Genomic DNA, 19,493 nt, shown 5'->3' on the forward strand with positions numbered 1-19,493 from the left:
CATCAGGGCCTGGGGACTTAACCACCTTAATATTTTTCAAGACGCCCAACACCTCGTCTTTTTGGATCTCAATGTGACCCAGGCTATCTACACACCCTTCTCCAGACTCAACATCCACCAATTCCTTCTCTTTGGTGAATACTGATGCAAAGTATTCATTTGGTACCTCACCCATTTCCTCTGGCTCCACACATAGATTCCCTCCCCTGTCCTTTAGTGGGCCAACCCTTTCCCTGACTACCCTATTGCTTTTTATGTATGTATAAAAAGCCTTGGGATTTTCCTTAATCCTATTTGCCAATGACTTTTCATGACCCCTTTTAGTCCTCCTGACTCCTTGCTTAAGTTCCTTCCTACTTTCCTTGTATTCCACACAGGCTTCAGCTGTTCCCAGCCTTCTAGCACTGACAAGTTGGCTTTCCTTAATGAATCCATACTTCTCCAAGTTTTCCCAGATCATTGTTTCTAAACGCTTTTCCACCACAAAGGTGAAACTGACTAGCCTGAAATTTCCGGTATTATCCTTGCACCCTATTGTTAAACAAGGGTCTCACTCCTCTGGCACCACTCCTGCATCTAAGGAGGATTGTAATATTTCAGCCTGTACATCTGCAATAATTAAACAGTAACTTGTTTAACAAACTTTTATTACAACTTATATGTCCCAAAATGTGGCGACGATTGTTAATTTGCCTTGGGAGATGGTTCAATTCCATTAATTTGGTATCATCACAGCTCAAAGACACTTATTCAGTTCTTGACACTGTTTGAGTTTATTTTTTTTCAGCATCTGCTGACTTGTTTCCATGGCGAGGGAAATGGTTTACCACTGGAGCAACTACAGACCCCTGGTTTCAAGGTGAGGTCACAGGATCACAATTCTTGTTTGTCAGATCCACAAATATGTTAACATATTGAAACAACTAAATACATATACATATGGTGAGATATATGGACATGTAGATCAATAGGCATGTAGACCGATAAGATTTAGAAGTAGAAATATAAGGATTATCACCAACTCCCCCATTCCATCCCACCATGGGTGGTGTTTTACAGGCTCCCCAGAGCGAATCATAGAAACCCATTCGGCACATAGAATCTGCACCGACCCTCCAAAAGAGCACCATACCTAGGCCCAATTCCCCAACCTCTCCCTGTAATCAATCATGGCCAATCCACCTGCACATCTTTGGACTGTGGGAGGAAACTGGAGCACCTGAGGAAACGCACACAGTCACCCAAGGTCAGAATTGAACCTGTGTCCCTGATGCTGTGAGGCAGCAGTGTTAACCACTGTGCCATTGTGCCGCTCCATGGGCTGGTGGAAGCGAATGGCCTTAAATTCAGGTACCATAGTAGTGGCGTGTACTCATCGCCTACTTGCCTCTGTTGGTATTTTAACAGTAGCAAGAGATGCATCGGGCAGACTGCCCTTCCTTTTACCAATTTGAACCTTTAAGTGGCCCGTAAATGGCCACTAAGGACCATTGGTGTTTTACTCATGGTGGGAGGTGTCCAAGCCACAGAGCACCTGGTGGCCTTTTTGCATATGGGGAGATGGGTTCCTGCTTGGAAACTCTGCCCTGGTGGGAGACACAAAGTAACTTTCTCACCCAGCTCAATCGATGATCTTTGTGGAGGTTTGCCTACAGTTCCAAAATGGCCACTGCTTTTATAGAACATACAGTACAGAAGCAGGCCATTCGGCCCATCGAGTCTGCACCGACCCACTTAAACCCTCACTCCCACCCTATCCCCATACCCAAATTACCCCTCCTAACCTTTTTGGACACTAAGGGCAAGTTTAGCATGGCCAATCCACCTAACCTGCACATCTTTGGACTGTGGGAGGAAACCGGAGCACCCGGAGGAAACCCACGCAGACACGGGGAGAACGTGCAGACAGTGACCCAGCGGGGAATCGAACCTGGGACCCTGGCGCTGTGAAGCCACAGTGCTATCCATTTGTGCTACCGTGCTGCTTCAGGAGTAGAGAGCTGACAGTCATCTGATTGGCCAACAATTCTCAGATGCGCAGATTCCTCCCAGTTGGAGGCAGGAGACTCGCTCTGATCCAATGAATTGTCCTACGGCCATAAAAGTGGCTCAGGGTTACCTGGCCACATGGGTGTAGGCCCAGCCACAGCCTTCTCAGCCTGACATAGGACCAGCCCTCGCCTTCTCAGCCCGGAGACTGCCCAGCCCCCACCTTCTCAGGCCGGGGTAGGCCCAGCCCTCGACTTCTCAGCCTGGGGTAGGCATATGCCAATTTGGTGGGCATGTAAGGCCAATGGGGTTCACCACCCTCTATCTAAAATTCAGGTATCCTAGTGCATCCTCACGATAGCTACCAGTCAATTCTCGACCAATTCCTATGCTCCCAGCTGAGAGCAGTATGCAAAGGAGTGCAAGATGGTGGAAAATCTCCAATGAGCACAGGGAGGATGGGATTAGTGAATTGACCCAATCACGTGGTGCTTCTCGAGGCAGTCCAGCTCAAAATTGGAAATTAAATAATAGCTGGAGGAAGCAGACCATTTGCCTGCGTAAAATGTGTCTCGCACATAATGTCTTCAGGAGAGGAACCACTGACAGCATTTGCTTCACAAACTCTTATGCTCAGGTAGAAAAAGAGATATGCAGCATCATTTTCATGATAAGATACCTTTATGGGCATAATTTTTTCTTTTGATGAATCATCAACCCTTGACAATAATCTTTGGACTACATAAAGGTATACCTTCTTTCGCACCAAGCAGGTTACAAAGATGGTCTTTGATATTGTCAGCACACGCTTTGGATATCCAATATCGCAAGTCAAAGCAACATGCAAATACTGATGCTTTGTCACGATTGCTGTTACAAGTCAAAAACCTGAAGAACATTTTGTCAGCATCCTTTGTTTCTCACTCGTGGTTAATGTGCCTGCGACTTTATCTCAAGTTCAAAGATATACAAGAACCGATCCAGTGATGGAGAAGGTGATGGACTTGACCCAAAAAGGAATGATATCAGGCCTTCGGTGGAAGTATCCAGACCTCGAGTCCAACATCACATGAAGACTTGAGCTGGCGGTCCAGAATGGAGTTCTGTTGTGGGAAATCTGAGTGATTATTCCTCTGTGCTTGCATAGTAGACATCCTGGTGTGGTGAGGATGAAGGAATTCTCACGCAGTTATTTTTGGTGACCCGGATTAGATGCTCAAATCAAAGAGAAAGTGGAGCGATGTCAGTCCTGTGAAAAACTAAGAAACACTCAACCATGTGAGGTTATGCATTTTAGAAGGTCTAATACAGGTGGGAAATATACAGTTAATGGCAGAATCCTTAAGGGTATTGACAGGCAAAGGGATCTGACTGTACAGGTTCACAGGTCACTGAAAGTGGCTGCGCAGGTGGAGCAGGTAGTCAAGAAAGCGTACGGCATGTTTGCCTTCATCGGCCGGGGCACTGAGTATTAAAATTGGCAAGTTATGTTGCAGCTGTATAGGATCTTTCGGCCACACTTGGAATATAGTATTCAATTCTGGTCGCCACACTACCAGAAGGATGTGGGGGCTTTGGAGAGGATACAGAAGGGGTTTACCAGGATGTTGCATGGCGAGGGCTGGGCATTCGCTATGAGGAGGGATTGGATAAACTTGTTTATGTTGAAGGTTTTGTTTTTAAGTCGTATGGATGTTAAAAGGAAAGCCTAAAGGATTACTTAGTGTTGTATTCTTTGGGGGTTGTATTTGAATTAATGGTTACTAAGATGTTCACTGTATGTTTTAAAAAGGTTAACTTGAGTTCATATAATAAACACTGTTTTGCTTTAAAAAAATACTTTTCCATTTCTGCTCTACCACACCTGTTATGGGCCAAGGTTTAGAGAATCCCAAAGTGTTTCATGGAGTTCACCTGACCCACAACTTTTAATAGATTGTGGTATGGGGAGCACACGGCCCACTCTACAGGTGTGGTAGAGCAGAAATGGAAAAGTATTTTTTTAAAGCAAAACAATGTTTATTCTATGAACTCAAGTTAACCTTTTTAAAACATACAGTGAACATCTTAGTAACCATTAATTCAAATACAACCCCCAAAGAATACAACACTAAGTAATCCTTTAGGCTTTCCTTTTAACATCCATACGACTTAAAAACAAAACCTTTAACAGAAGCACATCAGGTTAAAGTCACTACTGAAAACATTTATAATTCCGAATTCACCAAATGATCAAGAGAAAGTATTTTCATGGCAGAGAGATCAACAGTACAGCTGCTCTGTCTGGCTTCAGCTCCCACACTGAAAACGAAACCAAAACACACCCTGCAGCCTGCTCAAAAACGAAAGTAAAAATCTGACAGACAGACCCAGCTCCACCCACTCTCTGACATCACTGCAGTAATAAACACCCATTTCTTAAAGGTACTATCAATACAGATATTTATATACACACCCATTTATAAACACCCATTTCTTAAAGGTACTCTCAAATGACATCTCCCCCCCAAAAAAAACCCATCAACTTCAAGATGGTTCCATTTTTTACCTTTTCACTATCCAAACAGGTATAATAATATAGTCCATTTTTTTTTTTTCGTTTTTCTTCCTCCAACTGAAATCCTTCTCGATTGAAAGTCTCTTTGAACAAGAAGTATTATTTCTCTACGCCTCGACATTTCTCTTTAAAGTCAGATACTTTAGTTCAATCTGATCACAGAGTCCCTTGTAATTCTCCAACACAGGAGCATTGATTATCACAGCTTTCAGGCAGTCAAATGCCTGTTGAAAGTCTGCTGTCCATTGAAATTTTAGACGTTTCTTCAGCAAGTCCATCAGTGGAGCAATCACGCTACAAAACCTTTGCACAAATGTTTGATCAAATCCACTCATGCCAAGAACTTGCATTATTTCCCTTCGCCTTGAGGATATCAGAAACTCCTCAATAACTGTTGGTTTCACATCCCGTGTGACATTCAACCCTGTCCGAGTGTATGGCCAAGGAAAGTGACTTGGGCTTTTCCAAATTCACTTTTGGCTAGGTTTATCACCAAACCCGCCTCCTGAAGTCGATCGAATAACTCCATCAAATGTTTCAAATGTTCTGTCCATATCTGGCTGAAAATTACCAGATCGTCAATGTATACCTCACAATTGGGTAATCCTGAAACGACTTTGTTAGTTAACCGTTGAAATGTGGCTGGGGCGTTTGTCATGCCAAATGGCATAACTTTGAATTGGTATGTACCATTTGGAGTCACAAAAGCTGAAATCTCCTTCGCCCTTTCAGATAAAGGTACCTGCCAGTAACTTTTAAGTAAATCCACTTTGGAAATATGCTCAATGCAATCCTCCAAACATGGGATAGGATAAGAGTCCATTCTTGTAACTGCATTAACCTTTCTGTTGTCCACACACAACCGTTGGGTACCATCTGGCTTAGGTACCATCACTATGGGTGAGCTCCATTGGCTGCAACCCACTTCAATTATGCCATTTTTAAGCATACTCTCAGTCTCTTTGTTAACCTGTGCCAATTTTAAAGGGTTAAGTCGATATGGATGTTGTTTGATCAGAACAGCCTTTCCCACATCTACATCATGTATAGCCATTTTAGTACTTCCCAATTTATCTCCACAAACTTGCCCATGTGATATCAATAATTCCTTCAGGTCAGATAGTCAGAGGCTTTTCTTGTATAGTCAGAGGCTTTTCCTGGATAGTCAGAGTCTTTTCCCCAGGGTAGAGGGGTCAATTACTAGGGGGCATAGATTTAAGGTGCGAGGGGCAAAGTTTAGAGTAGATGTACGAGGCAGGTTTTTTTACACAGAGGGTAGTGGGTGCCTGGAACTCGCTGCCGGAGGAGGTGCTGGAAGCAGGGACGATAGTGACATTTAAGGGGCATTTTGACAAATACATGAATAGGATGGGAATCGAGGGATACGGACCCAGGAAGTGTAGAAGATTTTAGTTTAGTCGGGCAACATGGTTGGCACGGGCTTGGAGGGCCGAAGGGCCTGTTCCTGTGCTGTACTTTTCTTTGTTCTTTATCAGTTTGTTTTTCCTCTGGAAGGTAACTCAACAATTTATCCCAATTTTTAAGAACATCCTCATAATCCAATTTAATTTGAGGTATGTCAAGTTCACAGTCATTTGGATTTGGTTCCTCACTTTGAGTTAGAATCATTAAAACCTCCTCCTTTTTCTCTCCTTCCCTTTCAAAGTACCTTTTAAGTATATTCACAAGACACACTCAGTGAGTCTTCCTTCTAACTGGCGTTTTTACCACATAATTCACCTCACTTAATTTCCTTTCAATCTGATATGGCTCACAAAACCTTGCTTTTAAAGGTTGATCTACCACTGGTAACAATACTAAAACTTTATCTCCGCTGGCAAAACTACGAACTTTGGATTTCTTCTCCACTACCCGTTTCATCACATTTTATGCAACTTATAAATGTTGTCTAGCCAATTCACCTGCTCTATTCAATCGTTCCCTAAAATTTGATCCAATAATGTAATTTCTCATTTCTCACTCACCAAATTTTCCTCAATCAATTTAAGTGGTCCTCTTACCTCATGACCAAAACTTAGTTCAAAAGGACTAAATTTGGTTGACTTATTAGGTGCATCCCTAATTGCAAACAGTATGAATGGAATTCCTTTATCCCAAACCTCTGGATAATCTTGACAATAAGCCCTCAACATTGTCTTTAATGTCTGATGCCACCTTTCTAACGCTCCCTGCGATTCTGGATGGTACACAGTTGATTGAAATTGTTTTATTCCTAAACTATCCATAATTTTTTTGAATAACCTGGAGGTAAAATTCGATCTTTGATCCGATTGTATTTCTGTGGGTAGTCGATATCGAATAAAGAATTTAAGTAATTCCTCCACAATCTTTTTAGCTGTAATATTACGTACTGGAATGGCCTCTGGAAACCTAGTAGACACATCTATTACAGTGAAAAGATATTGATTCCCACTTTTCGTTTTAGGAAGCGGTCCGACGCAATCAATTAGGACCCGTGTAAAAGGTTCCTCAAATGCTGGAATGGGTATTAAGGGCGCTGGTTTTATCACTGCTTGAGGTTTCCCTATCACTTGACATGTGTGACATGATTGACAAAATTTAGCTACATCTTTATGTAGCCCAGGCCAATAAAAATGTTTCTGGATTTTAGTTGAGTTTTCCTTATTCCCAAATGACCTCCCACTGGTACCTCATGTGCAACTCGCAACCCCTCCTTTCTATACCCTACCGGCAATACTACTTGATGAACTTCTGCCCACTTTTCATCCACCTGCATATGTAAATGTCTCCATTTTCTCATCAAGACATCATTTTTACGGTAATAACACTCTGGTATACACGCAAATTTCTCTTCCGTGTATGCTTTCTAATACATCCATTTTATTTCTACATCTTTTTGTTGTAACTCCGCCAGTTTTCCTGAACTAAAAATATCCGCCTCATCCTCCATCTGGTCTTGTTCTTTTTCAACCATCTGAATGAAAATTGTTTCTGATAATTGCACTTCATCTTCACTCTTTGATTTCTCCTCTTGTCTTAACCTTAGGGCAGCATGGTAGCATTGTGGATAGCACAATTGCTTCACAGCTCCAGCGTCCCAGGTTCGATTCCGGCTTGGGTCACTGTCTGTGCGAAGTTTGCACATCCTCCCCGTGTGTGCGTGGGTTTCCTCCGGGTGCTCCGGTTTCCTCCCACAGTCCAAAGATGTGCAGGTTAGGTGGATTGGCCATGATAAATTGCTCTTAGTGTCCAAAATTGCCCTTAGTGTTGGGTGGGGTTACTGCATTATGGGGATAGGGTGGAGGTGTTGACCTTGGGTAGGGTGCTCTTTCCAAGAGCCGGTGCAGACTCGATGGGCCGAATGGCCTCCTTCTGCACTGTAAATTCTATGAACCTGTGACTTTGTGACCTTGTTGCTACACAATCCGGAAAAATCCCAGGATATTCGTCCTTCCTACCAGACTACATAACTCCTCATTTCTGACCATTAAAGATTGACTAGCTCCCGTATCTCTTAAAATTGTGACTTCTTTACCTGCTGCTCCTCATACACATGAGTAAACTTTACCCACACAAGTAAATTCTTTAAAGAGATCTGGCACCTTCTTATCAATCACCTCTTGATCAGGCTGTCCAATCTTTTGCACCTCCGTCGCTTCACTTGGGCTTTCCTTTACCACTTTCACAAACCCCACTGTCTTATCCTGTTTTACCACATCAGCGTTCCCAGTGCTTTTCTTCAACCACCAACACTGTGACTTTACATGGCCTTGTTTATTACAGTGAAAACATTTGACATTTTTCATGTCTCTTCCACCCTCCTGGAGATCTTTTTTAGTCTGAGGTACACTCTCCTTATTATCTCCCATCAGATCACCTTTACCTTTACCACTTGAGTATTTCTCATGTCCCCAGTTTCTATCCCTCACAGGCTGAAACTGATGTCAGAAACCAAGCTTTGATTTATGAACTAATTCATAATCATCTGCCATTTCTCCTGCTAATCTCGCAGTTTTAACCTTCTGCTCTTCCACATGAGTTCTCACTACATCAGGAATTGAATTTTTAAACTATTCCAAAAGTATAATTTCTCTGAGAGCTTCATAGGTTTGGTCTATTTTCAAAGCCCTTATCCACCTATCAAAATTACTCTGTTTGAGCCTTTCAAACTCCATGTATGTTTGACCAAAATTTCTAAACCTTTGGCTGTAGGCTTCAGGCATATGCAACGAAGATGGATTTTTTCACCTCCTCATACGACTCAGATACCTCCTCTGATAGTGATGCAAACATTTCAATAGCCCTACCTATCAGCTTTGTTTGAATCAGTAATACCCACATGTCCTGTGGCCATTTCATTTGTTTAGCTACCTTCTCAAATGAAATGAAAAAGGCTTCCACTTCCTTCTCGTCAAACCTTGGCAATGCTTGGACATATTTAAATAGATCCCCACCAAGCCTTCGACTATGACGCTCTTTTTTACTATCCTCATCACTATCATCCAACTGTACGGTTCCCTTTACGCCTGCCAATTTTAACTGACTGTCATGTTTAATGGCCGTTTTCTGAAGTTCAAACTCTCTCTCTTTATCTTTTTCCCTGATCTGTATCTCCCTCTCTTTCTTTTTGTTTTCTCCCTCTTTCATATTCAAGCTGCTTTAATTCTTTCTGATGTTCCATTTGTTTAATTTGCAACTGAATTTTTGCCATTTCCAATGAGTCAAACTGTCAAAGAGATCTAGGAGTACAGGTCCACAGGTCATTGAAAGGGGCAACACAGGTGGAGAAGGTAGTCAAGAAGGCATACAGCATGCTTGCCTTCATTGGCCGGGGCATTGAGTATAAGAATTGGCAAGTCATGTTGCAGCTGTATAGAACCTTAGTTAGGCCACACTTGGAGTATAGTGTTCAATTCTGGTCGCCACACTACCAGAAGGATGTGGAGGCTTTAGAGAGGGTGCAGAAGAGATTTACCAGAATGTTGCCTGGTATGGAGGGCATAAGCTATGAGGAGCGATTGAATAAACTCGGTTTGTTCTCACTGGAACGAAGGAGGTTGAGGGGCGACCTGATAGAGGTATACAAAATTATGAGGGGCATAGACAGAGTGGATAGTCAGAGGCTTTTCCCCAGGGTAGAGGGGTCAATTACTAGGGGGCATAGGTTTAAGGTGAGAGGGGCAAAGTTTAGAGTAGATGTACGAGGCAAGTTTTTTACGCAGAGGGTAGTGGGTGCTTGGAACTCACTACCGGAGGAGGTAGTGGAGGCAGGGACGATAGGGACATTTAAGGGCATCTTGACAAATATATGAATAGGATGGGAATAGAAGGATACGGACCCAGGAAGTGTAGAAGATTGTAGTTTAGTCGGGCAGTATGGTCGGCATGGGCTTGGAGGGCCGAAGGGCCTGTTCCTGTGCTGTACATTTCTTTGTTCTTTGTTCTTTGTATCTCAGGCAACTTTAAATGCTTAACCACCGCCATAATTACCTCATCTTTTCACATTTTGTCAGGTAATGTTAACTGCAATGTTTTTGCCAAATCGAACAGTCTGTTTTCAGTCTCTGTCCGTAAGGTACTGCGTGTGACTGTCTCCAGCCCCTGAAACATCTGAGCCTCTGAAAGAGCCATTGTCTACAACACACTCCCCAGTTAAACTAGAATACCACACCTGATAAGCAACCACAATATGCTCACCCCTCACTGACTTTAAGTTCACTGAGCCAATCCAATAGATAGATTTTATCCCCCTCAAGCCCCAATTTGTTATGGGCCAGGGTTTAGAGAACCACAAAGTGTATCATGGAGTTCACCTGACCCACAACTTTTAATTGATTGTGGTATGGGGAGCACACAGCCCACTGTACAGGTGTGGTAGAGCAGAAATGGAAAAGTATTTTTTTAAAGCAAAACAATGTTTATTCTATGAACTCAAGTTAACCTTTTTAAAACATACAGTGAGCATCTTAGCAACCATTAATTCAAATACAACCCCCAAAGAATACAACACTAAGTAATCTTTTAAGCTTTCCTTTTAACATCCATACGACATAAAAACAAAACCTTTAACAGAAGCACATCAGGTTAAAGTCACTACTGAAAACAGATGTGCAGGTTAGGTGGATTGGCCATGATAAATTGCCCTTAGTGTCCAAAAAGTGCCCTTAGTGTTGGGTGGGGTTACTGGGTTATGGGGATAGGGTGGAGGTATGGACCTTGGGTAGGGTGCTCTTTCCAAGAGCCGGTGCAGACTCGATGGGTTGAATGGCCTCCTTCTGCACTGTAAATTCTATGATAATCTATGAATACAACTGCTCTATCTGGCTTCAGCTCCCACACTGAAAACGTAACTAAAACACACCCTGCTCAAAAATGAAAGTAAAAAGCTGACAGACAGCCCAGCTCCACCCACTCTCTGACATCACTGCAGTAATAAACACCCATTTCTTAAAGGTACTCTCACATGACAGTTCTCACTGGAACAATGGTGGTTCAGGGGCAACCTGATAGAAGTCAACACAATTATGAGGGGCATGGACAGAGTAGGTAGTCAGAAGCTTTTTCCCAGGGTGGAAGAGTCAATTACTTGGGGACATAGGTTTAAGGTGTGAGTGGCAAAGTTTAGAGGAGATGTAAGAGGGATGTTTTTTACACAGAGGGTGAGTGCCTAGAACACGCTGCCAGAGGAGGTGGTGGAATAGAAGGATATGGACCCAGAAGTGCAAAAGGTTTTAGGTTAAACAGGCAGCATGGTCGCGCAGCTTGGAGGGCCTAAAGGCCTGCTCCTGCTACTTTTCTTTGTTCTTTGTTCACTGCAACTATCACATCTGTGGCAATCATTGATACAGCCATGGCAGACAATACACTTAAACTGCGCTGGTCCAGTGAAGTGTCATCTGTTCCTAGTGATTGTGGTTTCACACTCGAAATGGTCAAAAGTTGTGATCATGAAATCTGCAACATGCAGACCATTGAGAAGTTGGACAAAATATTCTCAAGATTCGAAACACTGCACAGGTTGTAAGTCATGATATGGAGTTGCCGGCGTTGGACTGGGGTTGGCACGGTAATAAGTCTAACAACACCAGGTTAAAGTCCAACAGGTTTGTTTCGAATCCCTAGCTTTTGGAGCTCAGCTGCTTCATCAAGTGAGTGTACCCTCTTCATCACCTGATGAAGGAGCTGCGCTCCAATAGCTAGAGATTCAAAACAATCTTTTGGACTTTACCCAGGTTGTAAGTGACAATGATACTCACTCCACTTCAAAGGAGTTTGAGAAGGGAAATGGTGTACAGCACATGAGGTCAGCTCCATACTGTCTTACAACAAATAGGCTAGCTGAGCAATTCATTCAATCTTTGAAACATTTCATCAAGGCATCGAAGGACCAGGGTACATTGGCAAGAAGAGTAAACAAATTCTTATTGTCCTGCCAGAACACCGCACAACACAGAGTTAACCTGTAATGCTGCTGTTTCAAAAGGAAACATGACTTGTTAATACCACCTGATTGTCAAACGACAACAACAAGCACAGATTGATGGGAGAGAACAAAACTCTAAAAAGCAAGGAGCTACATCCACCAGCGAGAAATGGATACCTGCTGTGATTTTAGATAAGTCAGGTTCAATGTCATATGGATGATGGAAAGAGTTTTGCGACATCATGCTGACCAGCTACTAGCTTCACAAAGTTAAATTGCTGAAACTTTACACGTACTTCCTGTGGAAAATGTCGGCAGCGATTCTTCTGAACAGGAAGTGCAGATTCTGATTCTGAGGACTTCCCAATACCAATAGAGATGGACACAGGCATAATGTCCCAGGAAATACTATCTACTAAAGGAACAGAGGACATTTCCAAGGTCTCGAGTAGCCAGATTTTAGAACGTCGAATATATAAACAGACGTCCACCTGAGAGACTGTCTTATTAAGCTGCATATATGTATAGAGATGAGGGCGGCATGTGGAGCAGTGGTTAGCACTGGGACTGCGGCGCTGAGGACCCAGGTTCGAATCGGGGCCCTGGGCCACTGTCCGTGTGGAGTTTGCACATTCTCCCCATGTCTGCGTTTCACCCCCACAACCCAAAAGATGCGCTGGTCAGGTGGATTGGCCACGCTAAATTTCCCCTTAATTGGAAAAAGAAAAATAATTGGCTACTCTAAATTTATTTTTTAAAATATATACATAGAGATAATGTATCAGTAAGTCTGTTGTATAAATGTTAAGTTGTCATTGCACTAATTAAGTAAAGGGGGAGGGGTGTTATGTATCAGAGAATATATCCCTGCAGGTGAAGTGTCACAATGTATAGGGACGACAGCAGAGAGTGTTTGTATGGGCTTCAGTTCTCCATCTTTCTTATATTATGTGAGCAACATCGCAATAACATTGTGTTTGTAAGAATCCAGAGTGCAGGAACCTCCATACCTTTTCTCTTTGCGGCAAACTCAAAGATATAACAATCACACCCACCTGTGTACACTCGCACCAAACAAGTACAACACACTCATCTACGACACATACATATATGTACTCACACCACACAAAGATAACATTCGCACACATACATGTACTTAAATATATAATGGGTGCAATCGAACCCATTTAGCCCAAAAAGCAGCTCTCCGTGGTGTAGCGTGGCTAATAGAAGCCGGGAACTACCCGGCTTGCAACGCCTTGTGAGATCTAGGGTGATATTGCAAGATGTTGTAAATCCCGCCCATTGTGCGTTGGGGTTTTGGGGGCTCCAGAGATGGGAGTGCCATTTAAAAATGTCATCTTGATTTCTCGTTACACCGAGGAGTTCCGGTGAGCAGAGCTCCTCAGTGCACAAAACGGGGCTATGTGCGGCCTCGGGTGGGCGTTCCTCGCTGACCCGAGTGCCGGTTTATAACGTTGTGCTTCTTGGCGATGTAAGCGCCGGTAAACACGCGGCTAAATGCTACTTGCTATGGGACTTTTATCCCCATTTAGTTAAATCCTGCCCAACATACTTGAACATACTACACATTTCCATGTACCATTTACATGTACAACTCAAATATAAAAGTCAAAGATTCACAGACAATTTCAAAACAAACCGCCTTTTACATTTTCAATATACTGCTGCACACAAATTATCTATTTTTCCACTTTGCTTCTGCCTGACTCATTGGGTCTTAGCTATTTTTTCTAACTTGCCCAAATGTGAACCGAGACAGTCAGTTGAAATAGACGTTTTGACCTTGTGGCGCTTCAGTCCATTCCAATTCTGGCCTCAAACATATCCACATGCTTTCCAGTGGCCAACACTGGGCAGTGATCAGGAGCAGAAACGTCTAGAAGATATTTCCCTTTGTTGGCCAGGTCAGTACAACCAGGTTGCAGCAGCCCTCCTACAAGCTAAAGCCAACTATTTTAGCACATACCTGGAATTCAACCATCCACAATAACGTAAAATTCTTTTAGACACAAAGGTAAGATCAGCAGAACGATCCAACCTCTCACTCCTCAATCCATATCACTCTGTTCCATTTCATTCTTCATCTCAGGCACTTTGTACCAAATCCTCAATTTTCCCCCACCATTCCTTTTTACCTTAAATGACATCCTTCCCACCATATCTCTTAAACCTTTCTCACCACATCCTCTAATCCCTTCACTCCCCAGAAACAAAGAACAATACAGCACAGGAAGAGGCCCTTCGGCCCTCCAGGCCTGTACTGGTCATGATACCAACCTTTGCCAAAATCCTCAGCACTTCCTTGTACATATCCCTCTATACCCATCCTATCCATGTGTTTGTCAAGATGCCTTTTGAACGCCATTAATGTATCTTCTACAACCTTCCTTGGCAACGCGATCCAGGCTCGCACATCTCCTTTAAATTTTGCCCCACGGTCCTAAACCTAAGCCCCCTGGTGACTGACCCCTCTACCCAGGGAAAGAATGCCTGCCTGTCCATCCTATCCATGCCCCTCATAATCTTGTAGACTTCTAACAGGTCACCCCTCAACCTCCGTCTTTCTAATGAAAACAGTCCGAGTCTATTCAGCCTTTCCACATAACTAACACCCTCCAGACCAGGCAACATCCTGGTAAGCCACCTCTGCACCCTCTCCAAAGCCTCCATATTCTTCTGGTAGTTTGGCGACTAGATTTGTGTGCAATATTCCAAGCGTGGCCTGACCAAGGTTCTATACAACTTTAACATGACTTGCCAGTTTTTATACTCGATGCCCCGTCCAATGAAGACAAGCATTCCACATGCTTTCTTGACTACCTTGTCCACTTGTGTTGCCACCTTTAAAGATCTGTGGACCTGCACACCAAGATCTCTCTGACTTTCTATATTCCTAAGAGTTTTGCCATTTACGGTATATTTCCCCTCTCTGTTCGACCTACCAAATGCATTACCTCACATTTGTCCGGATTTAACTCCATTTGCCATTTCTCTGCCCAAGTTTCCAACCTATCTATGTTCCGTATCCTCTGACAATCCACAACACTCTATCTGCCACTCCACCAACCTTGGTGTCGTCCGCGAACTAACTAATCAGACCACGTACATTTTCCTCCAAATCGTTTATGTATACTATAAACAACAGAGGCCTCAGCACAGATCCCTGTGGAACACCACAAGTCACAACCTCCCATTCAGAAAACACTCTTCTACTGCTACCCTTTACCTTCTGTGACCGAGCCAGTTCTGTATCCATCTTACCACCTCCCCTCTGATCCCATGTGACTTCACCTTTTGTACCAGTCTGTCATGAGGCACCTTGTCAAAGGCTTTACTGAAGTCCATGTAAATAACAACCACTGCCCACCCCTCATCAATCATCTTTGACACCTCCTCAAAAAACCTGATCATGTTAGTGAGGCACGACCTCCTCTTCACAAAGCCATGCTGTCTATCACTAATGACTCCATTTGTTTCTAAATGGACATAAATCGTGTCCCTGAGAATTCCCTCCAATAATTTATCTACTAAATAAGAAGGCAGAGAGGTGACTTGATAGAGGTGTACAAGGTGATGAGAGGCATGGATAGAGTTGATAGCCAGAGACTTTTCCCCAGGGTGGAAGTGGCTTTCACGAGGGGACATAATTTTAAGGTGATTGGAGGAAGGTATAGGGGAGATGTAGGTTCTTTACACAGAGAGTGGTGGGTGCGTGGAATGCACTGCCAGCAGAGGTGGTGGAGTCAGAGTCATTAGGGACATTTAAGCGACTCTTACACAGACACATGTAAATTGAAGGGGTGTAGGTTAGGTTGATCTTAGGTTAGGATAAATGGTTGGCACTACATCGTGGACTGAAGGGTCTGTACTGTGCTGTATTGTTCTATGTACTACCGACGTGAGGCTCACCGGCCTATAGTTTTCTGGATTATCCCTGCTACCTTTCTTACCAGAAGGATGTGGATGCTTTAGAGCGGATGCAGAGGAGGTTCACCAGGATGTTGCCTGGTATGGAGGGTGCTAGCTATGAAGAAAGGTTGAGTAGACTAGGATTGTTTTTGTTGGAAAGACGGAGGTTGAGGGTGGACCTGATTGAGGTCTACAAAATTATGAGAGGTATGGACAGGGTGGATAGCAACAAGCTTTTTCCAGGAGTTTGGGTGTCAATTACAAGGGGTCACGATTTCAAGGTGAGGGGGGAAAGTTTAAGGGAGATGTGCGTGGAAAGTTTTTTACGCAGATGGTGGTGGGTGCCTGGAACGTTTTGCCAGCGGAGGTGGTAGAGGCGGGCATGATAGCATCATTTAAGATGCATCTTAATGAGAAATGAATGGGCGGGGAACAGGGGAAGTAGATCCTTGGAAAATAGGCAACAGGTTTAGATAAAGGATCTGGATCGGCGCAGGCTGGGAGGGCCGAAAGGCCTGTTCCTGTGCTGTAATTTTCTTTGTTCTTTGTTCTTAAACAGCGTTACCACAGTAGCTATTCTCAGTCCTCTGGGATCTCACCTGTAACCAATGAGGATACAAAGATGTCAGTCAAGACCCCAGCAATTGCCTCCCTTACAGTATTCTGGGGTAAATCCCATCCGGCCTAGGAAACCTATCTGCCTTAATGTCTTTTAAAAGACCCAACACATCCTCCTTTTCGATGTTAACATGATCCAGACTGTCCACACACCCTACCCAAAAATCATCTTCCACAAAGTCCCTTTCTTTGGTGAACACTGATGCAAAGTACTCATTTAGTACCACGCCCATTTCCTGTGGCTCAACACATAGTTTTCCCCCACTGACCTTAAGTGGTCCAATTCTTTCCCTGGCCACCCTCTTGCTTTTTACATATGAATAAAAAGCTTTGGGATTCACCTTAATCCTACTTGCCAAGACCTTTTCATGACCCATCCTAGCCTCCTAATTACCCGCTTAAGTACCTTCCTACTTTTTTTAATACTCCTCAAGGGTTTCGTCTGTCCCCCCCCTTCTAGATCATTGAAAACAGCGCGAGAGGAGAGCGAGCCGGGACATTGAAAACAGCGCGGGAGGAGAGGCAGCCGGCACAGTGAAAACAGCCGGGACATTCAAAACAGCGCGGGAGGAGAGACAGCCGGGACAGTGAAAACAGCGCGGGAGGAGAGACAGCTGGGACATTGAAAACAGTGCGGGAGGAGAGAGAGCCGGGACAGTGAAAACAGCGCGGGAGGAGAGACAGCCGGGACATTGAAAACGGCGCGGGAGGAGAGACAGCCGGAACAGTGAAAACAGCGCGGGAGGAGAGACAGTCGGCACATTGAAAACAGCGTGGGAGGAGAGACAGTCGGCACATTGAAAATAGCGCGGGAGGAGAGACAGCCGGAACAGTGAAAACAGCGCGGGAGGAGAGACAGTCGGCACATTGAAAACAGCGCGGGAGGAGAGACAGTCGGCACATTGAAAACAGCGCGGGAGGAGAGACAGTCGGCACATTGAAAACAGCGCGGGAGGAGAGACAGCCGGAACAGTGAAAACAGCGCGGGAGGAGAGACAGTCGGCACATTGAAAACAGCGCGGGAGGAGAGACAGCCGGAACAGTGAAAACAGCGCGGGAGGAGAGACAGTCGGCACATTGAAAACAGCGTGGGAGGAGAGACAGTCGGCACATTGAAAACAGCGCGGGAGGAGAGACAGTCGGCACATTGAAAACAGCGCGGGAGGAGAGACAGCCGGAACAGTGAAAACAGCGCGGGAGGAGAGACAGTCGGCACATTGAAAACAGCGCGGGAGGAGAGACAGCCGGAACAGTGAAAACAGCGCGGGAGGAGAGACAGTCGGCACATTGAAAACAGCGTGGGAGGAGAGACAGTCGGCACATTGAAAATAGCGCGGGAGGAGAGACAGTCGGCACATTGAAAACAGCGCAGGAGGAGAGACAGCCGGGACATTGAAAACAGCGCGGGAGGAGAGACAGCCGGGACATTGAAAACAGCGCGGGAGGAGAGACAGCCGGGACAGTGAAAACAGCGCGGGAGGAGAGACAGTCGGGACAGTGAAAACAGCGCAAGAGGAGAGACAGCCGGGACATTGAAAACAGCGCGGGAGGAGAGACAGCCGGGACATGAAAACAGCACAAGAGGAGAGACAGCCGGGACAGTGAAAACAGCGCGAGAGGAGAGACAGCCGGGAGAGTGAAAACAGCGCGAGAGGAGAGACAGCCGGGAGAGTGAAAACAGCGCGAGAGGAGAGACAGCCGGGAGAGTGAAAACAGCGCGGGAGGAGAGACAGCCGGGACATGAAAACAGCGCGAGAGGAGAGACAGCCGGGAGAGTGAAAACAGCGCGAGAGGAGAGACAGCCGGGAGAGTGAAAACAGCGCGAGAGGAGAGACAGCCGGCACAGTGAAAACAGCGCGGGAGGAGAGACAGCCGGCATATTGAAAACAGCGCGAGAGGAGAGACAGCCGGGAGAGTGAAAACAGCGCGGGAGGAGAGACAGCCGGAACAGTGAAAACAGCGCGGGAGGAGAGACAGCTGGGACAGTGAAAACAGCGCGGGAGGAGAGACAGCCGGGACAGTGAAAACAGTGCGGGAGGAGAGACAGCCGGAACAGTGAAAACAGCGCGGGAGGAGAGACAGCTGGGACAGTGAAAACAGCGCGAGAGCAAAGACAGCTGGCACATTGAAAACAGCGCGGGAGGAGAGACAGCTGGGACAGTGAAAACAGCGCGAGAGCAAAGACAGCTGGCACATTGAAAACAGTGCGGGATGAGAGACAGCCGGCACATTGAAAACAGAGCGGGCAGAGAGACAGCCGGGACAGTGAAACGCGAGAGGAGAGACAGCCGGCACATTGAAAACAGAGCGGGCAGAGAGACAGCCGGGACAGTGAAATGCGAGAGGAGAGACAGCGGGACAGTGAAAACAGAGCGGGCAGAGAGACAGCCGGGACAGTGAAACGCGAGAGGAGAGACAGCCGGGACAGTGAAAACAGCGCGAGAGGAGAGACAGCCGGCACATTGAAAACAGCGCGAGAGGAGAGACAGCCGGGAGAGTGAAAACAGCGCGGGAGGAGAGACAGCCGGGACAGTGAAAACAGTGCGGGAGGAGAGACAGCCGGAACAGTGAAAACAGCGCGGGAGGAGAGACAGCCGGAACAGTGAAAACAGCGCGGGAAGAGAGACAGCTGGGACAGTGAAAACAGCGCGGGAGGAGAGCGAGCCGGGACAGTGAAAACAGCGTGAGAGCAAAGACAGCCGGGAGAGTGAAAACAGCGCGGGATGAGAGACAGCCGGCACATTGAAAACAGAGCGGGCAGAGAGACAGCCGGGACAGTGAAACGCGAGAGGAGAGACAGCCGGCACATTGAAAACAGAGCGGGCAGAGAGACAGCCGGGACAGTGAAATGCGAGAGGAGAGACAGCGGGACAGTGAAAACAGAGCGGGCAGAGAGACAGCCGGGACAGTGAAACGCGAGAGGAGAGACAGCCGGGACAGTGAAAACAGCGCGAGAGGAGAGACAGCCGGGACAGTGAAAACAGCGCGAGA

At 45.4% G+C, this 19,493-nt stretch overlaps 1 protein-coding gene across 1 annotated transcript in view; it reads left to right on the forward strand.

Moving 5' to 3' along the window:
* Positions 1-19,493, forward strand: part of LOC140394828 (protein unc-13 homolog D-like) — a 145,982-nt gene that overhangs the window by 31,918 nt on the left and 94,571 nt on the right. Inside the window, exon 3 of the mRNA XM_072482008.1 lies at positions 788-859. Coding sequence (XP_072338109.1) covers positions 788-859 — 72 coding nt within the window. The remainder of the gene's footprint in view (positions 1-787; positions 860-19,493) is intronic.

This window comes from Scyliorhinus torazame, chromosome 18, assembly GCF_047496885.1.
Source record: "Scyliorhinus torazame isolate Kashiwa2021f chromosome 18, sScyTor2.1, whole genome shotgun sequence".
NCBI classification, from domain to species: domain Eukaryota; kingdom Metazoa; phylum Chordata; class Chondrichthyes; order Carcharhiniformes; family Scyliorhinidae; genus Scyliorhinus; species Scyliorhinus torazame.